The sequence below is a fragment of the Phaenicophaeus curvirostris genome, chromosome Z, assembly GCF_032191515.1.
Source record: "Phaenicophaeus curvirostris isolate KB17595 chromosome Z, BPBGC_Pcur_1.0, whole genome shotgun sequence".
NCBI classification, from domain to species: Eukaryota; Metazoa; Chordata; class Aves; order Cuculiformes; family Cuculidae; genus Phaenicophaeus; species Phaenicophaeus curvirostris.
The window spans coordinates 62,083,113-62,103,708 of NC_091431.1; the positions used below are offsets into that span (position 1 = coordinate 62,083,113).

Below are 20,596 nucleotides of genomic sequence, written 5' to 3' on the forward strand. Positions count from 1 at the left end.
AGGGGAGACCTCATTGCTCTCTACAACTACCTGAAAGGAGGTTGTGGAGAGCAGGGAGCTGGCCTCTTCTCCCAAGTGACAGGGGACAGGACAAGAGGGAATGGCCTCAAGCTCCGCCAGGGGAGATTTAGGCTGGACATTAGGAAAAGTTTTTCACAGAAAGGGTCATTGGGCACTGGAACAGGCTGCCCAGGGAGGTGGTTGAGTCACCTTCCCTGGAGGTGTTTAAGGCACGGGTGGACGAGGTGCTAAGGGGCATGGTTTAGTGTCTGATAGGAATGGTTGGACTAGATGATCTGGTGACTCTCTTCCAACCTGGTGGTTCTATGATTCTATGATTCTACAACTGTATAATAACACCAAAAGTAGTCCTTGGGAAGCGATAGAATATACACAAGATTTCCAGGAATATTTATATGTATGCATTTAAACACGACATATATTCTGTAAACAGCTTTCAAGTTTGGGGCTTGTTTTTTTACATAGTATGTACACACTTATATAATTTTTAATCGTATTTATTTATTTCGTTATCTGTTTATTTATTCATTTATTTTCTCGTTTATTTATTTGTATACATTAAAAAAAAAAAAACTCAAAACACCACGTCCCGCTACAAGATTGGTGGGGGTCACCCTCCCCCGCTGCCCAGGCCTTCATTACAAGCCTGCTCGCCCTCCGAACCCCCAAACCCCGCGCGGTCCCAGCGCTCACAGCCCGGGCCCGGGCTCCCCGAGGCGGGCCCCGCTCCGGCCCCGCCCCGCGTCCCTCGCGCCGGGAAGGGCGGCGGCGGCGGCGGCGGCGGCGGCGGTGGCTGCGCGCGCGCTTCTCGCGAGAGCGCGCGAGGTTTCCGGTGTTGTGACTGCGGGGCCGCGAACATGGCGGCGAGTCTCCGCGCCCGCTCGCTCAGGCACCTCCGCATCCGAGGTGAGGGCCCGCGGGCAGGCCGCGCCGGCACGCACCCCCCTCCTCCCGCCGGCGCTCGCTCCCTGCCGGTGCCCGGCCGGCTCCATTTCCTCCCTTTCCCCTCCTCGCCCTCCTTCCTCCCCGCCAGCCCTAACGCGCTTCTCTCTCCTCCCCGTCCCCGCAGGTCGGAACGACAGCGGCGAGGAGAACGTCCCCCTCGATCTCACCCGAGGTACGGCCCTCGCTGCGGGGCACCGGGGTTGGCGGGGAGCGGCTCCGGTGCTTCGGGGGGGGTGAGGGGGGCGCCCGGCGGCGCGGCCCGTGGGTGGGAGCCTCCCCGCGGGGCCGTGCCGAGGCTCCTCCCGACCACAGGCGCGGGGCAGAGGCTCCTCGGCCGCCTTCGGGTTTGTTTTCGGGGGAGGCCGCTGCCCTGTGGACGGGGCTGTTGGCAGCGCCCGACCCGCGCCTGTAAGGTGGCTGCCGGTCCTGCTTCCGTCCCTTGATGTTTGTCCCCGCCTGTCCTAGGCTGGCTGGCCGTGGTGCTTGTCCAGAGCCTCTCGCCGTAAGTCCTGCGGGTGCTCATCTCTCGTTTACTCGTTAAATTGCTCCAAACATCCTTCACTGGTCTTAGATGTATGGGGGGAGGGGGGAGGGTATAAGAGGAAGGAAGTAACAATAATATCTGCTATACACTAATTTTGTCTCAGACAAATACAAACTCATTCCCTACCCAGATGCGTAGTTCCCTTGCTGAAGGCTAAGGGAGGGGTTAGATTCTACCAAAGAGCTAAACACCATGCAGAACACAAATGTCCCTCTAGTAGCAATGATCTTCCCTGGGGCGGAAGATCTTCGTCTGGGTGAGGGAATGCAGATGATGCTTGTAGTAAAACTGTTCTGCTTCAGGAGATCCTGGACTGCTGCTGTCCCAAGTAGATCCATTTTATGAGGAAGTATATTGTCAATGAACTAAAATTGGGTTGTGGGATATAAAGGAAGCATAAGTATTAACAGCATCAGTAAACTTTTTAGCTTAGCGAGAGACTGTATCAGCAACTCCACCTTTAATCTTTTTTTTTTCTCCTGAGTATCAGCTGTGTTTAGAGCTTTTTCATTACATAGTTTTACTATGGGCTGAAAGTTATTTGTGTGTATACATATCATATTTACAAGTGTATTTTAGTTGCTAGGAAAGGCACTGAGTTTTTTTTCAGTTTAAAGACACAAGCTCTTAAAGTCTGCCACCCTGTCTCCGAATATACAGTTGCTTTAGTGTAGCGCTGTCTGTAAAATAAAAACAAGTGAAACTTTGATCAATGAAATGTAGGACAAAGGCCTTAACAGTTCAAACACAAGGCACAGCTATTACTGTAAGCAGTGTTATCTGTCTATGAAATGTACAGAATCAGGATTTCAGCGAATGGGTTTAGTAATTTTTTAGGATGTGTAAAATACTGAAGTGTTTTGATCTGAAAGAACTACACAAAATTTAAATGCTGGAGTGGTAGTTTGTAGATACGGTGTGTTTGAAATTTGTTACTCTGAATTCAATAGGTGACTTATTATTATGGTATTGATTTTTTCCATAAGATATTCTCAGCCTCGTGCTGATTCCATGAGACCTGTGGTAGTAGCAGTGTAACTGCTTCGTGTGTATCCTGTTGTAATAGAGGCTCTTGGATAAGATGAAAAATAAATTTTTAATACATTGAAAAAAATGTTTTGCGCTGTGACTATATATAGTCTCTGTTTAAAAAATATAAGTAATTGTTGTGGTTGCAGCTGAGTAAGAAGCTGCTTTAAATTTAGTTGTGAACCTCTTATCAAAAAGTGAGCGGTTTGTTTTTTTGTCAGAGAAACTGCAGCTGACCGATCAGTAATCACATAGCTATCCATAGTAAGTATGAACTCCACTTAAAAAAGAAAGCAAAAGGAAAAAGTTAAAGTCTCAGCAAGACATTAACTAAGCTAGATGATAACTTGATTTTGACGCTGAACACAATGAGTGTTTGTTTTTCCTGCTGTTACAATACTTATATAAGAAATTAGTATAAGTACTGTAAATTGTTACCCTAATTCTGCAGTAACATATTGTTTCGATTCACTGTGTTGAGCAGATCACATAGTTTTCCACAGGGCTCATTTTTGGTAACTTCTTCTTCTAACAGTTTTTGTTTTGCCAGACAACTGAAATTTGCATTGATTAATGTGAAATATCTGTCTGATTTGAGCAAAGTAGAGGATTGCCTTAAGGAGAGCATCAGCCATATGCTTCTAGTTACGGTGGCCTCTTTATTAAAAACATGTGAAGTTATGTTGGTACTGCCTTTTTAAAAAGAGGTTCCTATTATTGATGGCTTGTTGAACATGACTTAGCATACAAGTCAGACCTTTGTTAGTCCATACTGTGGACTCTGTACTAACTATGCTCTTTCCATGCAAGTGACTAGTGCTGTTACTGAGTATACCAGAACTAATAATAGATGCTGGGAGAGTGCTAGCCCTGTTTGTACTGCTTTGGGTCCTACTTTTTCCTGGCTTTTTTTGCAGTTATGGCTCTGGGTGTGCTTTGCTGCTTGTAGCACTGATTTACCTTCCTCTGTGTGCTTTTTGCTTGCTCTTTTCTTTACTACTGTAGTTTTAAGAGCTGCCTGTGTTTTCCCAGATAAAAACATGTTATTCTCTTAGATATTTTTACCAAGGCTGGTACAGTAGGGTTTTAGTCTTTGGAGCTGCTTGATGCTCTTCTTTTTTAAAAACAGTATATAGTAATGTTTGTGAAAGGCATTTTATATGATAGTGCGTTATGTTTGTATGTGTGCGTAAAATACATATGTACATAATTCGCCTGATTAAAGATGGTAATGTAAAATCTGTGGTTTTTGCTGTTCCTGGAGTTTTTTGGTTGTGTCAGTTTGGGTCTTTTTTGTTTGGGTTTTTTTTGGGTGTTTTTTGGTTTTGGTTTTTTTTTTCTTTTTTAATTACTTGGCCTGTCAGCTCTGGCAAGTACCCTGTCTTTTAAAAGGATTCTGATAAATCTCTTTTGGGGACGATAATTTTTTTAAGAAAATGAGTTTGCTGGAAGGGTGATCAACTCTAGAAGAATTGTCCCCAGCCCAAATGTTTTTGGGCATAATGTTGGTATAGTAAGAAAAAGCTGTGCAAATACAGGTTAGCCCCTACTTAAGATCATATGCTGTGTGTTCTACTGATTACAAAATTGCAGTTAATAATTTGGGTTCAGAGTAGTTGGGTTTTGGCCTTGTATTGTATTACCTTCTCAGAATAGAACAGAAAAGGAAAAGGAGGACAAACTTGCCACCAGTACAACTCCCACAGTAGTCATCTGGAAGAAATTAGCAGTGGGATGAGGCAGATTGGTTTAATTAGACTACTGGAATCAAGCTCATAACTCCTTAAGGTGAGAAAGGACAAATGGAGTTATTGACCAGGTTACTGCATTTGGTAGGAATTCTTGCATTGAATTGGTCATGGTTGTGTATTTAACCACAAAATAAGTGCTATATGCTTTTAGCATAACTCAGTTTTGGTTTCTCAATGTTTTACAGGTTTTCCAAGCTGAATTACAGAATTGTATATGCTTCTGAAAGCTCTGTGCGCTGTAAAGGCTTGTGTAATACATTCTTCCTTTACTGCTAAGTTCTTTACTCACCTCTGTAACTGAGTAGCCTAATTTATCCTTTTCGGTGACCAATGCCTCTTCTTTTGCTGGAGTTTCAGCTTTTGCCTTTGTGTCATGAGAGCCTTAGTAGTTCAGAACTTGCCTAGTTGAGAGCCATGTCTCACAGTGACTTATTTGTAGTCAGGTTCCTTTAAATGTCCTTCCTTCAAGGATTCCCAGCTCTGAGCCTCCAATGGCTATTATCAGAGCTCCTTGCCTTCTTGGAGCTTTGAAGAGGTAAAAGGGTGCCAACTGCTGATGGTGAGTGCTCTTCATGTCTGTATGTCTTCATTTCCTCCTTTTTGAGAGCAAGTCTTCGCTTTCTGATATTCTCTAATTAACTGAAGTTTACCTATCTCCAACATCAGCACTTTAATTTATTATTCATAAACTCACACTACAAGATACTGCTTTGATTTAGAAGCTTTTCTTGTACAGCCAATTCTCTATTTTGTAAATGTTGAGTCTTCTAGCTACTGCACGAGATGGGTATGAATAAAGTAGCTGAGAAGAATGGCTACTGTTATCTGAAAAAATACTTTTCCTTTTTTTGTCTCCGTTGTCTATAATTCCCTCCTATCATATAGGTGAAGATGAAAGATACAGAAAATCCGTTTAACTTTGAGATCTGAACTGTATTACTTTTCTTACTATTCTTGCATAGCTTTAAACCATGCTTTATTTGATTGTGTGCTCACATGGCAAATAGCGATGCATTGCATGGAGGGCAAACATCTCAAGACACTATTTGCAGTATACAGCCCACAAAAATGTTGGGCATTTTTAAAGGTTATTTGTGGGATAGTAAAAGAAGGCTTGGTGAATTTTGTTTCCAAATTCAGCTTGAGATTTGATGACTACACTGTTTGCAGCTTCCTTCATCGGTATGGATGAAGCAGGGAGGGATGCTGCCGCGCCTGTCTGATACTGAAACCTCGAGGAGGCAAAACCTCCCTTTTGGCATGCTTGCAACAAGGCAGGAAGGAACCAGTGCAGAGGTGGTAGCTGGTGTATACTACCTTGGTGGCTCAAGGCAGTTCTACACTAATGCCAAGAATGTTACAGAACACCTCAAGTTTTTTCATACCTTGCAATAAAGAGGTGGTCTGGCTTGAAAATATGGAGAAGTGAGGCTGCAGCACACTGTAGAAACAGTATATTAAAAGTAGCCAAAGAAACAAAATGTATGGACAGCTACCTTACTTTTCACCCTCACTTTGCAGTATGCCTTCATTATTATAGGATGCTGGGGTAAGAGCAGATTGTGTAGCAGTAGCTGATTCTTTGCTCTCTTGGTTGTGAATCTGTAAGGGAGCCCTGATAGGAGCAAGAAGATAATTAGTAACATTGTTTTCAGCTTTTCTGAAAACAGGCAACTTGAATAACAGCTGGAGGGGGACTGAGCTGGTCTTGACGTCTGAGACATTTTCCATGGTGTTATTCTTGTATATTGGGTTCTTTTAATAGAAGGAGGCTTAAGAACTGACCAGTGAAGGTGTACTGCTAACTTTTTGGCAACATGTAAACTTTTGATAGGTTTTAAAAGTGAGAGAGTTAGAGGTGCTAAGTATATGCACTCCAAAGTTAAGGCATACACTTAGCTTTTGTGTCTGCAGTTGTGCTTTATTTGAGTATTGTTTTGTTATTATAACACTTCTGTACCGTAGGCTTTGCTTTTTATTTTGTTGCTGCTTTTACAACCTTAGACTTCTCAGAACTACTGAAATGGTGGTGCAGGCAGTGTTTTCACTTAGCATTAAGGTATCTGTAGGAGCTGGACACTAGTATGTCTTTCAAGAGCTGTGTTCATATCCATCTTTAAAGTTTTTGTGTATGGCATCTCTAAATTTTTTTTTGTGGGTGGGTTTTTTGCGTTTGGCTGCTGTGGTTCAGATTGGTCAACAAATGTCAGCACTTCTCTTCATAAGGGCAGAGAATAAAGTGGCTGTTCTAATATCTTGTGATTTCTATTTATATTTGACAAAAGAGATTGTTCTGAGATTTGGATCAGTTGGTATAAATAGCTTCTTAGGTGTTTAAGCAGTGCTGTGTTTACAAAACATTGAGCATTCTGCTTTACCCCCCCACTCCATCATTTGAATCTTAAAAATGTTGAAGTACCAAAATCTCTTTGTTTCTGCCACATTCTTCATATGAATGTTTTAGTCTTTGTCATAAATGTTCTTCATGTTTTTTTTTCCTTCCCTCCCCACCCCTCTTTGAGATTATCACAATGCTTTGTTTCAGGAAATATTTTTTTTTGTCACTGCCTATCCAGTGTAGATGCTGTGTAAAGAAACACACCCCTCATAATTACAGTAAATAAGGAAGCTGTGTCAATGACAGCCTTTCAAGAAAGAAACAGATCACATATTTGCCTGATGTCACGATCTTCATGTGTATTTCACCAGTTAATTACCTGTCAGTCTCAGAAGTTTTCCTCTAATAAACTGGAAGAAATGATCAACATCAGGTAGAGTTTGTCTCTCCAAAGTGAAAAGAAGTGAAATGGTAAGGTGAAAAATGGCAGTTTTCCACCTGTTTATATCCATTCAAACCTAGGAGGGAAAGAATGATGTTCAAGAGGGATACAGCATGGCTTAAGAACTGATGTGGATGTGATGGCTGACTAGGTAGGGGGAATGTACTGAAAAATCAGATAAGCTTTTTATATTTCATATTAACTGAGATTCCTGCCCGAGACTTTTTTTAAGTAATAAATGACACAAGTCATCTACCTTGAAGTCGGCGAGCTTTGTGTAACTAAGATAAAAGCATGTGACTTAAGACTTTGATAACTACAGAAGATTAGATAAATTAAAAGGCTTGCTTTTCCTTGGAAGTGTTTTTAACTGCGTGGACGTAGGCAGATGCTTGTAGTGTAGTGCAGATGAATTTGCACACTGAGCAACACTCCTGTGATGAGTTCTGATACAGAAGAAAAGGTGCCATAACACTGCTACAGAAGAGCTGGCTGCTGCTTGACAAATTGTTTAAGCTGTCAAAAGAAAATGCATTTTGCTTTATTCTGGTTTAGGAATCTATGGTGTTAGTGTATTCCTGTACCCAGTGGTAATGGATATTTTTTATTTGCCAACCATCTATTGTGGTGTTAGGAAACTGGGGTAGAATTCAACAGTAAAAAAGTAGGAATTAGCAGAACTTCAGAACATGATTGACGATGAGTGTATTCACCAAATCTTTGCATCTGTTGAAAAGAAGGAATGCTGGTAAAGATGCATGAGTGAGAAAACGGAGTTTAAAAAAAAAGCTGCAAAACCTAATGAGAAACCCCCAAGCCCAGCAATCAAAAAAAACCTGCTTGGGGTTGTATTTTCTTAGTTATGTGGCTGTTTTACTGTTAGTACATACCTGAAAGCTGTGTAGGACTCGTTCTTTTGCTTCTTTTATTCATCGGAGTATAGCAAGCTGCATTTCAACAGTGGCCTGAATAGATCTGCAACTAGATACTACGAGGAATTGTCTTTTCCTAAATTCTACCTCAACAGCAATATCCTTGGAATCCATATAGTTTGTCAATAAATTAGTCTGAGTGGGAGCGTCTTTAGAAAGTTTTCCTTAAAGGGGAGATTTTGCTTCTAAATTTACTGGTCGTGTTCTTCAATATGTAGACCTCTTTAAGGTCATTAAGTGCTACTTATTGCTACAATTTTGGCCTTATCTGACTATTTATTCAGGTAGCTGCTTGTGAAACATTTCAGAAAACTACATCTAATTTCTTTATTTATTCATTATGTAGAAGTTAAATATGCTTGTCTGTCTGAGATGTAAAATGAAGAGTACAAAGATTTTGAATTTTCTTTTAGTTGGATAAGCAGTGTGAAGTTTTGTGCCCATTTATCAGTGACACTTGAGTAACCTGAGTCTTGTTAGTCTAGAACAAAAAGACTGGCAAAATGGTAAAGACGAGCTAGGGCGATTACTCACCCATGCTTGAAATGGCTACTATCAGCACTTGTACCTCTTTCATTTTAACCAAACATCTCTATACCCTATTTGCATAAGTTTTATTCATAGTGAAATGATATACAGCTGTTGATTTTAAGACTACAGAATGACAAGTAGGAGATACTTCTGTATAGAGGTAATGTATTTAACGCCAAACAATATGGCTTTGATTTACAGAAAAATGTATGGTAATCATAAGAGCATAACAAAGAATAATTTTATTAATCTCTTCATATAAAGATGTATGATGAACAGTGCAGAGACATTGATTTTTTATTCAGCTGCATAAAAGATTGGCTCCCTGCTTGAAGTGTACACAGATTGTAAATAGTTTTTTTTCAAATTACTTCATAAAAATAGAATATTATCAAGAACAGCTGTTGCCTGAAAATTACCATTTTTTAAAGAAAAAAAACCTCATAGAACCTGTAAGTAGGATTTTTTTCTTTGCTACCTTCTGAGCATCATTGAGTTCAGAATTCAGCTTTAGCAACCTCATATCTAGAGAATTTAGAATGTGTTCCTCTCCTTTATGTAAACCATATGTGATTTTCATGGGTAGAATTACTGGGGTTTTTTTCATGAACTACAAAAAAAAGAAATGGAAAAAATTTTGCTGTTTCCGTAAAGTTGGTATTTCCAACTCAGTTTTTTAGGTTAGCCTGTTACTTGAGTGGAACAGAATTTCCTAAGATAAAGTTGACCAATGAATTAAGGGTCTTCTGTGTGTAAAGAATTGTACTTGCATCTTGTTGTGAAATTTGTAAGTGTGTCTCTTGTCTGAAAATGATGTTTTCAGGAGAAAGGGCAAGAGGTATCAATAGTCCGGGACTGGAGTTCACAAGCACCATCAGTCTGTGCACTATTTTGAAGTCTTCTGGTTGTAATATTCTAAGGGGGGTAATTATCACATTGTACATGTGCCACAGTTGAAAGGTTTCCTGCTACAGTTAATACTATTTATGAATTACTCCTAGTTTCAGTTACGTACCACTGTTAATGCTTTAATTTGGGGATGTTCTTACTTTGCTCTTCCCATATCTTGCCAAACTGTCTTTCATGTCTTCTTCAGCAAATTAGGTCTACTAGGTTTTTCCTATTTACATGACATGCTATGTGATGGGGTATTTTCGGGGGCAGTGGCTATCTCCTGACAGCCTGGAGTTGTTCAGTGAAGGCCATTTAACTGGGTAAGGTTTATGTTTTGGGGTTCTTGAACAAATTAAAATGATGCAGAGAAGAATCAGAATGTTAACTGGGAAAGTATTCTTAGATATGATAGTTCTCCCTTTCACAAATTTTCTTCTAATGTCAGTGATAATATTATTAACCTGCTTGTCAGTGTGATTATATTCGGAGAATTACAGGATCGGTGTTCTTTTGAGTAGTTCTGAAGGGAGATTTACATGTTGCGCTCACCAAACTGTAGTTGCATGATGTGGAACAGTCACATGATACTTTTAGTTAAGGCAACTACAAACTATGACTATCCTAAATTTTCTGTTTCTAGGATTGGTGGCAGAAAATAAGAAAATTGATTAGGGGAATCAAAGATAATTTTTTAAACCATTACCATAAACTCGCATTCACCATTCAGATTCATAGTTGATGTTCTGGAAGGGATTAATTTGATTTGTATACCAACATAGCCAATGTGGTGAATCTGGGAAAGGCTTATCCTCCAGCTTTGTTTCTGACTTTTGAGCACAAGAACAGCTGTACTGGGTTACTCCAGCCTTGTGTCCTGTCTTTGACAGTAGCTGGTAATTTATGCAGCAGAGAGGGTAGAACAACAGATCAAACAAATGCATAGTCATGCTGCTATGGAGTGTTACCCTGCCTGCAGCATTTTGTGCCTCCGTTTGTGATCTTTTCAAATTCTCTTTTCTTTCCCTTTTTCTTTCAAACATCTAGAAAGTTTTAGACCTCAGCAATATTCTGGAATAATTTATTTCTGTTCCACTATGAAGTGGTGGTTGGAGTATGCTAGGAGGCTGTAATCTCATCTTGGTTCTAGTCATCATAGTGTGCAGTAGTTACAGTTGTGTATCTGATACTGTAGAAAGATGGGATTATGGGCCGTTGCGGGGCCAGGGAGGGGAGTAAGTATGTAATACGTGGTGACTGTATATGCTAAGAATGATTGCTAATGTTCTTGGCATGAGCATCAAGTCTTCCTGAGAGCTGAAGACCTAACTGTAAGCTTAAATGGAGGACTAAATCACATGTTTGTTGTGAATATACAAGTTATTTAAAGAACAACAGTTTTTTGCAAGCCTGCCTTGGTACCTTATGTAGTCCTGGGGTTAATATTGTTTCCGTAGTTGGTCTTTGAGAGAAATCATGCAGGACAGTAGTTTGTGTAGTGGTATAGAGTGTTTAAAAAATAGTTTATCAAAAGCTCTATCCAATTAACTTTCAGCATCATAGCTGTTCTTTGGAATGGTCTTACAGTTTTCTCTTTCTGTCTTCCAAGTTGAAAGGTGTTTAAAATTTGCCTCTGGCGATTCAAAATAATTTGTGGCACATCCAGCTTTGTTCTGTGCTTCAGTTTAAGTAGTAGTACCATAGATGATATAAAAGCTGATAACATTTAAACTATAAACCTGTTTTTAAAATGTTTTAGTGGTAAAGCAATGCTGTCTTCAAATTTGGCATGCAAGATGACGCACTGGGGATAATTAACATAATGCCAAATGTGAGGATGTAAGGATGGTTTTCCTACATGTAGTCTGTGTCTTGGTTAGAAGTAATTTGGGAAGCGGTCCATTTTTTAACTGCTTCCATTGCTTCAAGGTGACTGCATCACCAGAATGTGTTGTTTCCTGCTATCTCCCTGCACCTCGAATCCTGTGTTCAGTTCTGGGCCCCTCACCACAAGAAGGATGTTGAGGCTCTGGAGCGAGTCCAGAGAAGAGCAACGAAGCTGGTGAAGGGGCTGGAGAACAGGTCTTATGAGGAGCGGCTGAGAGAGCTGGGGTTGTTTAGCCTGGAGAAGAGGAGGCTGAGGGGAGACCTGATTGCTCTTTACAACTACTTGAAAGGAGGTTGTGGAGTGGAGAGCAGGGAGCTGGCCTCTTCTTCCAAGTGACAGGGGACAGGACAAGAGGGAATGGGCCTCAAGCTGCCCCAGGGGAGGTTCAGGCTTGACATCAGGAAAAAAAATTTATGAAAAGGGTCATTGGGCACTGGCAGAGGCTGCCCAGCGAGGTGGTTGAGTCACCATCCCTGGAGATGTTTAAAAGACCATGCTGAAGGCCATGGTTTAGTGGTTGATGGGAATGGTTGGACTTGATGATCAAGGGGATCCTTTCCAACCTAGTGATTCTGTGATTTTATCTTTATCCATTACTTCAGAAAATTATAAAGATTAGCCTTTAATTTACAGTATTTTATGCACATCTGCAAAAGAGAAATTTGCACAATCGCAGTAGATACTTAAACCTTACTTTTCTGTTTACTTACAGGATGATGTAAGTGCAAGTCTGGATGTACCAAGCTAAATATGAAGGATTAGACTCCTAAGTGTAATTCTGATCTCAGACTTTCTTCATATCAGAGGTTATAGTGGTTCCTGTGTCCTACCTTGGATATACTGTCTTCAGCACTGCTTTCTAGTTAGCAGACATTTTTATGGATGTAAAGCTAATTTCTACCAGATTGTTATAGGAAGAACGATTCTTTTACTTTCTTTGACTGCCATGAAAGGGGAGAGGTGTGCTTTTTTTCTGCATTACTGAGCCACTCTTATCTCTTTGTAGTTTTCTTAAGAAGCAAAAGTGAAAATAATCTGAATTCATAGTTTTTATTTTCTTCCAGTTTTCATGAACATGAGTTACTGGAGTTTCTCTGTGGTTGTATTCAAATTGAAGTGCTTTATGTGTGAAATCCCTACGTACATTCTGCAGAAATCTACTGATTTTGGTGACATGTACATTTCAAGGGGAGGCTTTCAGTTGTTAAGATTTGTTATATGCTGTGGAGTTTTGAGTCTAAAATTTATAAGAATTATTTGGCAAAACTTAGGCATCACACCATACAGGTGCAAAATATCTTGCACTTAACTGATTTAAGTGTGATAATGGAATTTTAACAGTGATCATAGACCATGTCTGTCTGGCTTAGTGTTCATCACATTTTTCAATGTGATACTAGCTGCCTAAACTTGGTATTACAAACGAACAATTGTTCTATGTTTTTACCTTGTAAATTGAGGCATACGTTCAGTCTAAACATGTATTAATGTATTTCCAAAAATCACAGTGTAAATATAAAACCATTGATGTGTTAATTTTTTTGTATCTGGTAAAGTGGGATTTGATGTGTCAATATAAATAATTCAGGAATGGTCTGTCATGCAGTATGTTTTCTTTGTGTAGCTTTCTCTTCTTCCATTGGTCTCAGAACATGTTCAGTTTTCTTCTGTGCAGTTTCCACATTTTTAATGAGATGTTAATTAAGAATACCTCATGTTATAAGAGATTATATAATTGTCCCGATTTTTTTTTTGCCCCAGCAAGTTGATAATGGCAGGGTATGCCTTCTCATTGGTGTTTTATCTCATTATTAAAGGTGTTCCTAAAAAGTGTTTTAGCAGACTGATTAATTGCCATCTAGGCTTACATAGACACCTTTAAGTAATTGATTTTTAATGTTTCATTGCTTTTAGTAACTCTTTGCTCATGACTGTTTCAGTGGAAATGGAGAATAGAGCGTTGTTTCTAGTTGGTGTACATTTCACTCAACTTTCTTTGTTTTGGCAGCATGTAGTTTAACAAGGCACTAAGAGCAGCTTTGAAGTATACAGTTGCATAGCACTTAGACTTTAACAATCTGTAGTAAATGTTGAGGTGTGTAATGAGTTCACCGGCATCATCTATTTGCATTGCGATTCTTTTCTTCAGTAAGAGGAAGATATCTTGTGTGTCCTCGGTCAGTTATTAAATGCTTAACTGTGATGAAGTACAACTTCCTTCTTTAAGAGATATCTTTAGGCATGTTTAGTGTCTTATTTCTTGGTACTGTGATTCTTGTAAGTGTGGATATCAGCTGCTAGTGCAGTCTCTCATTTGAGGGTTTATATTGGTTCCTGTGTATTGCTACTGTCCTGGCATCTGCGAAGTGATGCATAGAAAATATGCACTCCACAGTTAAAGTCATTATGGTTGGCTTCAGAGTTACTGAATTGTTTGTGTGATAAAGCCTATCATTCTTTTTGTTTGCTTTTTATTCACATATGCATAGCAGAATAGTGAACTGGTATGCTGCTGGCCTGCTGAATTTGATGAAACAGTGCTGCCAAATCTCTCGGGAGAGGAGTCGTCACTTGTGCTAATATAGCTGTTGCTGGTCCTGTTTCATCCCTGCATTATATGGAGTGTGAGCTGTTTTGTGTAGCCAGAGCTCTGTGATGTTTTTTCTGGAGAATGGGATCTGTCAGAATGCATCATGATTCTCACTGGGGAAAAACAATGTCACAGTCCTGAAGGCGTGAAAAAAAAAGAGTCAAGCCCTAAAAGGTCATGAGAGTTTAAAACCAAATAAACAACACAACTTTGGAGATTTTTAATATACGTGCAGCTATAAGTTACTTTAAGGTGTGGAGAAACATGGAATTCTTGAGGGTAGGGTTTTAAAAACACCAGTTTCACTCTGTGCTAAAGATTATCATTATTTGTACTGCATGATATTCAGTGAAAACTGTTGTGGGTGAGAAAAACTGTGTTTAGTCTAACAAAAGTACAAAGAATAAAGACACGTGCTACTTCAAAGTGGTCAATTTCTAATAAAAGATGAACAGAAAACAAGACTATAATGAACAGCAAAGCTAAGCTGTTGCTGCAGAACACAAGTGTGCTGGCTTGAAATTTTTATGTATCAATTTTTTAGATGAGATTTGAAGTAAGGTGGCTTTGTGTACATTAATCAGGACAGTTTGCGACATGTAGAAGTGCAGCTAAAAGAAAAAAAGTCTAACTTTTTCTAATGAGCCCCTTCTGGAAAGGGTATGTCCTACTTCCACCACTCTACCTGTGGGTGGCTCAGTGACACAGCCACTGCTGCATGAACTTCTGAAAGACTTTAGTATTCAATTTGACTCAGTAACACAGCAGAAACCTAGCAGGCAAAAGGATGAAAAATATTCTGCTGAGTTAGTTAGCAGAATAATGTGAAGTCAGTGGGTGCTGGACTAGTGTAAAGGACAGGGTGTATCATACAGCAGGAGAGAGCAGAGAGAAGAGGTTGTGTATCTCGACAAAAAAAAGCTGTAAGATTAGCTCAGTCATTTTGCACAACTCCACCCTCAGAAACACTACAGGAAAGAATGTGAAGATATTTGGTTGTTGTGGGCCGTCTTGAGATGAGTCAATATCACAGTAATATATGAGAAGTCAGGGGGAAAAGCAGACTTTTTGAGGGGTTCTTAAAATTATAAAAAGAAGTTTCTCTTAGTCTTATTTTCAGATAGAAAAGTAAGACGTTCTGAAGAGCTGAAGAGTAAGGGTTAATGAGCTACAAAATCTTTGCAGTAGTGATCTGAACAGGGTTCCTGCAGAAATACAAACCCCAGAAGTCTTTCTTAGCACCAACATGCGTTAGGATTGACAATAAAATGTGAAGTCCATCTTCTTTTAGGAGATCAGTCTCTGGTTTTGTGCCATGTTTTTCCGTTTCTGCATTAATCCATGTTTTTCAACACCATTGCATGAGAGTTTCTGAGAGGAAAATATGAAGTGCTGGATCTGATTATGAGAAAGCCACATGGCTTATTTGGTAGAATCCAGAATGTGTTGAGTCTATTCTCAAGCCCATGTCCATGTAAGGGACAGACTATATCTCCATCTGTGAAGTCACATTACTTTGATTTTATTCTTTTAAATCTGCCACATATGTAGTACCTTTAGGATGGCCTACCTTCCCTATTGGCCATATTTTTATTAAAAATTAGTGGGCTTGTGTAACCAAGTAAATTTTCTATTCCTTTCTAATATATGATGTATTTTCAGAAGAAGAAAAGCAAAATAGCCCATCTTTCCTTGCAGTTAATATGTCACAATTATTTTGTTAACATTTTTGGGAGAGATATTTTGAAAGAAGGTTCTTTTGAATTTTGAAACGAGTTGGATTGATAAGGTTTGACTGAAGAGGCTTCTGTAATCTTAGTTCTTTCTGAGGTAGTTTGCCATTAGAGGGTATTTATTTGTCCACTGTCTTGTTTTTTCCACAGCACTAGTGTTAATATTATTGACGTGTAAGCCAGCTAACTTGCTGTATTAATATTATCAATTCAGTAGTGATGTTTGTCATGTTCTCAATTTTTTCACAGCATTGTAGATCTTATACTAGTGTCCTCAGTTTACTTCAAATACCTGCTAGTGAAGTTTCTGGGAAATACTGTTTGCTCTGCCAAGCACTACAAAGATGATTTTCCTCAGACATTTCTGTCAGTCTAGGAATGAATTTTCCTCAGTAGAAAGAGGACAATGTGAGGAAAACTGCAGTTTTTATACAGACATAGAGTAAGATGGCTTTACTGCGTGTTTTAATTAGGCAGCCTTGTTGTAAAAGTTGGCTATTGCTACGAAATTGCTAACATGGGAAGTAATAGTGTCAACATGTCTTGATTTATTCACGTGCAAGTTGGCTGCATTTCTGCACAGCACTTTTTGATCGCTTCTGAGTTAGTGCCCGCTTTATCAGGTAACTGAAAATGCTCAGTTCATTGAATGTTCATTGCCAGTTACGTACGAGAATTTTCCTGGACTAGTGTTGTAATCTTTCCTGTTGTCACAGTTTCGGTAGAGATCTGCCTGCAGTGTATAGCCATCTGCACTTTAAAAATTAAAACTTACAAGCATATTTCCAGTTGTCTTGAAAAGCTTTTATTTCTGCTTTTTCTCCAAAGAATTGAAGTAGAATATTCTGGAGAGCTCTAAAGCTGCTCACCTGGGATGTTTCTTGTGACATAATGGAGTATGTTGCAGTCCAAAAGTGTTGTTAGCCAGTGAAACTCCCACCCATTACCCAAACAAGCCAAAGCATAGAAATCAGCCATACTATATTTTCAGAGATACCAAGTTATGAGGAAGTCACTTTCCTTTCGTATTATGTTCCGTTGAAGTCAAGGGCTATGATATAAACTATTTCTAGTGCCATAACTACCCTAGCCTACATGTTTTCAGTGTTTATATTGTTCTCTTGTTTCTATGGCTTGTGCCATTGCAAACCTCTCATACTATGTTAAGCCCTGGAAAATCAAACTGTACAGAGGAATCTTGAAGTTGAAATGGATCTAGTGAAACTTTTCACTGTCTCTAATTTATGTGATCATATCAAAGATTATTATTTTTTTTGTCTGGGTTGCAGGTAGACTTAAAAAAGATGCATATGCATGTTCCAATTTAAATTTGAAGTTATTGAATGTTTCATTTCACTGCACATACTGTTCTGCAATGTCAGTGTCTCTGTGCTGTGTATCTGACTGCTGACTTTGCTTATTGCTGTGACTTAGGTTTGTTGAAAAGGATATTTAACGTGAAGCTGGTGATGACTGATCTTGTTGCCCACCGTTAGGAACCTGTGATCTTCCCAAAGTCTTGCTGATCCTTTATCTGAAAAAAAACCAACCCCACAGTTATGTGGGGTGGCAGAAGCATGTCTGTGCATGTGCTAAAGTCTCATTATAAGCAGTGTAGTCAATACAATTGATTCGCCTTACCCTTGAGCAGACATCTTGCAGTCAAAGTTAATTGTTTTCGATTTCATTGGCTGATAGTTGAGATCTCCATTGACTACAGTGGGTTTGCAGGTTTACACACCTTAATTCAGGTGCCTATTTGCAGGTGTCTTAATCTTTAAATACTGTCTTATATTCCTGATGGTAGTGCAAGTATGGGGTCTCGTCTTTCCATACGTGTTCTGGATATATCCCGATGACATTGCTACTTTTGTCTGCTTTTCCAAATATGGTTTGGGTTTTTTGAGTTTCCAAACTAAGTAAGTTGATTAAAAAAACTCGTCTTGGTTTGTAGAGAGGTGTTGAAGAAGGTGCTTTCTTTACATCTCTGACACTTTTGGCTTCCTTTGAATAATGAAAAGTATACAAATGTCTTTTCAGGATGAACAGGGAAGTATAAGACGCTGTATATCACAAATTCAGCTGTTGCTGTTCATATTGCAGTAGTAAGCAAGTTTCTTTTACTGAACTTAGTGCTGAACTAACTCCCCTCCCCAAATCTTTCCCTGCTGTTTTCTAGAAGTCTGGTGTTTGGACTCTTACTGCTTTTTCTAAAGACTTTGATTTATGTAACAAAATGTTGGGGTGTTTTTGATCATTTAGTATTTCCTAATAGTTCACATCTCCAGATCAGTCTCGATAGTTCATTCATTTAAGACTACAGTGTGGTTGGAAATGTTCTAGTGAGCATCACCCAGTGTCTAATCAAAGACTGCATGAGAATCCTGCAGTTGAGTATCTCCCTTTGAAAACTGTCCTGCTACAATACTGCTGTGTGCAGAGCTTACTGCAGTTTCTTTTACAGTAGCTCGGGGTACAGGTCTCTGTGCCCAGCCCACTCTGTGCTGTTTGTCCCACTATGTCTCAACTCCTATCCTGATTCCCAAACACAAGGCATTGTTATGTCTTCTCACCATGTTAAGTATACCTTTCCCGTTTCTCAGCGGAATGCAGGGGGATCAGTTAGTGTCTGAATCCTGGTTTGTGGGTTGTGTTGGTTTTTTTTTTGGCTTGTGATTCACTCCCTATGTCATTGGAAAGCCTTAGCCATCTAGTGATTTTTGAGTAATCATGGACAGAGTTTAATATGTTGAGCAGAAGAGAGTCCTGTGTTCCTGAAATCTCACCACCCCTTGGCCTGGAAGGAAAAAAAAGAAGTTGTGATGTGGCAGTAATGGGATATCTTTTTAATTCTATCTTTATGTTTACTTCTTGCCTTTAGATTACAAGGGGATTATGGGTAAAGCTTTTTACTTACAAGATGTTAGGGTTTGACATTCAGACAATAAATGGATTTCTTTGTCAATCGAGAATCTAAGACATTGATTGAAATCGGCTTTAAAATGGAGGTCTCTCTCCTCCATGTGCTCTAGCATTTGTCATAGAGAACTTGAATGTACCTGGCTTTGGTTCTGAGCATAGCTCAAGTTTGTGCTCCTTGAGGTAAAAATGATCTGCATTCTTATTTAAGAGCATGAAAGTACCTGTCGTATGTAGGAAGCTACATGTTGAATGCATGTTTAGTTTTTTTGATGTTCTTAGCTATATCTGCTAATAATCTGTTTTCTTTTGCAGAACCCTGTGATAATATGAGAGAGATTCTCCAAAATGTGGCCAAGTTACAAGGTGTTTCAAATATGAGAAAACTGGGTCACTTGAATAATTTTACTAAGGTAAGAGCTCAAAAGGTGGTAAAGAACAAATGATAATATAGGCAAAGTGGTTTTTTTTATATACTCTTATCAGGTGGTAGCTGGGGGATTCATGAAACAGCTTAATATCATAGAATCATAGAATAACCAGGTTGGAAGAGACCCACTGGATCATTGAGTCCAACCATTCCTATCAAACACTAAACCATGCCACTTAGCACCTCGTCCACCCGTGCCTTAAACACCTCCAGGGAAAGTGAATCAACCGCCTCCCTGGGCAGCGTGTTCTAGTGCCCAATGACCCTTTCTGTGAAAAATTTTTTCCTAATGTCCAGCCTAAATCTCCCCTGGCAGAGCTTGAGGCCATTTCCTCTTGTCCTGCCCCCTGTCACTTGGGAGAAGAGGCCAGCACCCTCCTCTCTACAACCTCCTTTCAGGTAGTTATAGAGAGCAATGAGGTCTAATCATGCAACAGTACTTCAATCATGCAACAGTACTTCAATCATGCAACAGTACTTCAAACCTGCATAGCATGGGAAAGGAACAAATAAGGACAAGTAAACATGGAAATGCAGGATTTTGCTGAAGTTTGTCTAAATGTCCTACTAGCTGAATTTTTTAGTGTTTTAATGCTTAGAAGCTTGAAGTATCTATCAGTTAATGGATTAAGTTGCACGAATAGGTCTAAATATTGATTTCTGCTCCAGAGAATTGAATCAAATGTGAAATGCCAGACTGCCTGGATGTAAACTGGCAGAGTATGGTGAGGGGGATCACTGTATCAGTAAACACAATATGCAGTGATTTGGGTGCTATAGAGTAGCAGCCATAAAGTTTTGTTGCATATTTCATAGTGAAACAGGTTTAAAGGGGTGACTTCTAGAAACATTCTGTATTTCTCATTTTTAGGTGCTTTTTCCAAATACTTGCACCCAGCTCATGGGAATGTGACAGATTCTTGCTGTGAAAGTATGATGGATATGTTGGAAGCTGTCTTATAGGAGACAGGAATTAAACATTTAGAGTAGGTTGAAGGAGGAGACCATGAAAGCCCTTCAGAAGGAGCCAAAGTAGCATTTTTTAAGTAGGAGTTCATGGAGAGGAGTTCAAAAGACTGATGGCAGGTGGGCATGGTGTGCTAGGAAAAGGGTATTTTTAGCATACTGAATGGTTGTGGTTGGGCTGGTCTTCAGTTGGTTAAGGGAAGGAAAAAGTGTGTTGCAGTCATTAAGCCAAGAGACTTCGGAGCTTCACTGTGAGTGTTACACAGATGCTCGGAAGGATCTGATGAATTGACCACCTTTCTGATAGAACATTACATATAGGGCAACATGCTTGAAGGTGAAACCTGTACTTCTGTGATTACCAGCCATAGCCAAGAAACAAAGTAGTAGTGGAGAACTTTGTGGGTAAAGTAAGGCTCAGATTATTATTGTTGTAGATGAACTGATAACAAATCATTGAGAAAGATTACCAAGATTACGGTTTTGAGAATCTCGAGTGAAAGAATGAATGCTCAAGGATGGGGTTGGAGAGTCAATTGACATGAGAAGGACAAATATGCATGATGGTCTTTGAAGTATGCGTGCTTTGAAATTCCTTAGTTGCCTTAAAACTAAAGAGCTGGTTTAGGTTTCCAGATTCATGATT

General features: G+C 39.6%; 1 protein-coding gene across 2 annotated transcripts in view; it reads left to right on the forward strand.

The window, feature by feature from the left end:
- The first annotated feature begins 838 nt into the window (after positions 1-838).
- Positions 839-20,596, forward strand: part of RICTOR (RPTOR independent companion of MTOR complex 2) — an 82,964-nt gene continuing 63,206 nt past the window's right edge. For both annotated transcript variants that reach the window (XM_069880072.1, XM_069880074.1), the window contains exons 1-3: positions 839-927; positions 1,091-1,138; positions 18,870-18,967. In XM_069880072.1, coding sequence (XP_069736173.1) covers positions 879-927; positions 1,091-1,138; positions 18,870-18,967 — 195 coding nt within the window. In that variant the 5' untranslated portion in view covers positions 839-878. The remainder of the gene's footprint in view (positions 928-1,090; positions 1,139-18,869; positions 18,968-20,596) is intronic.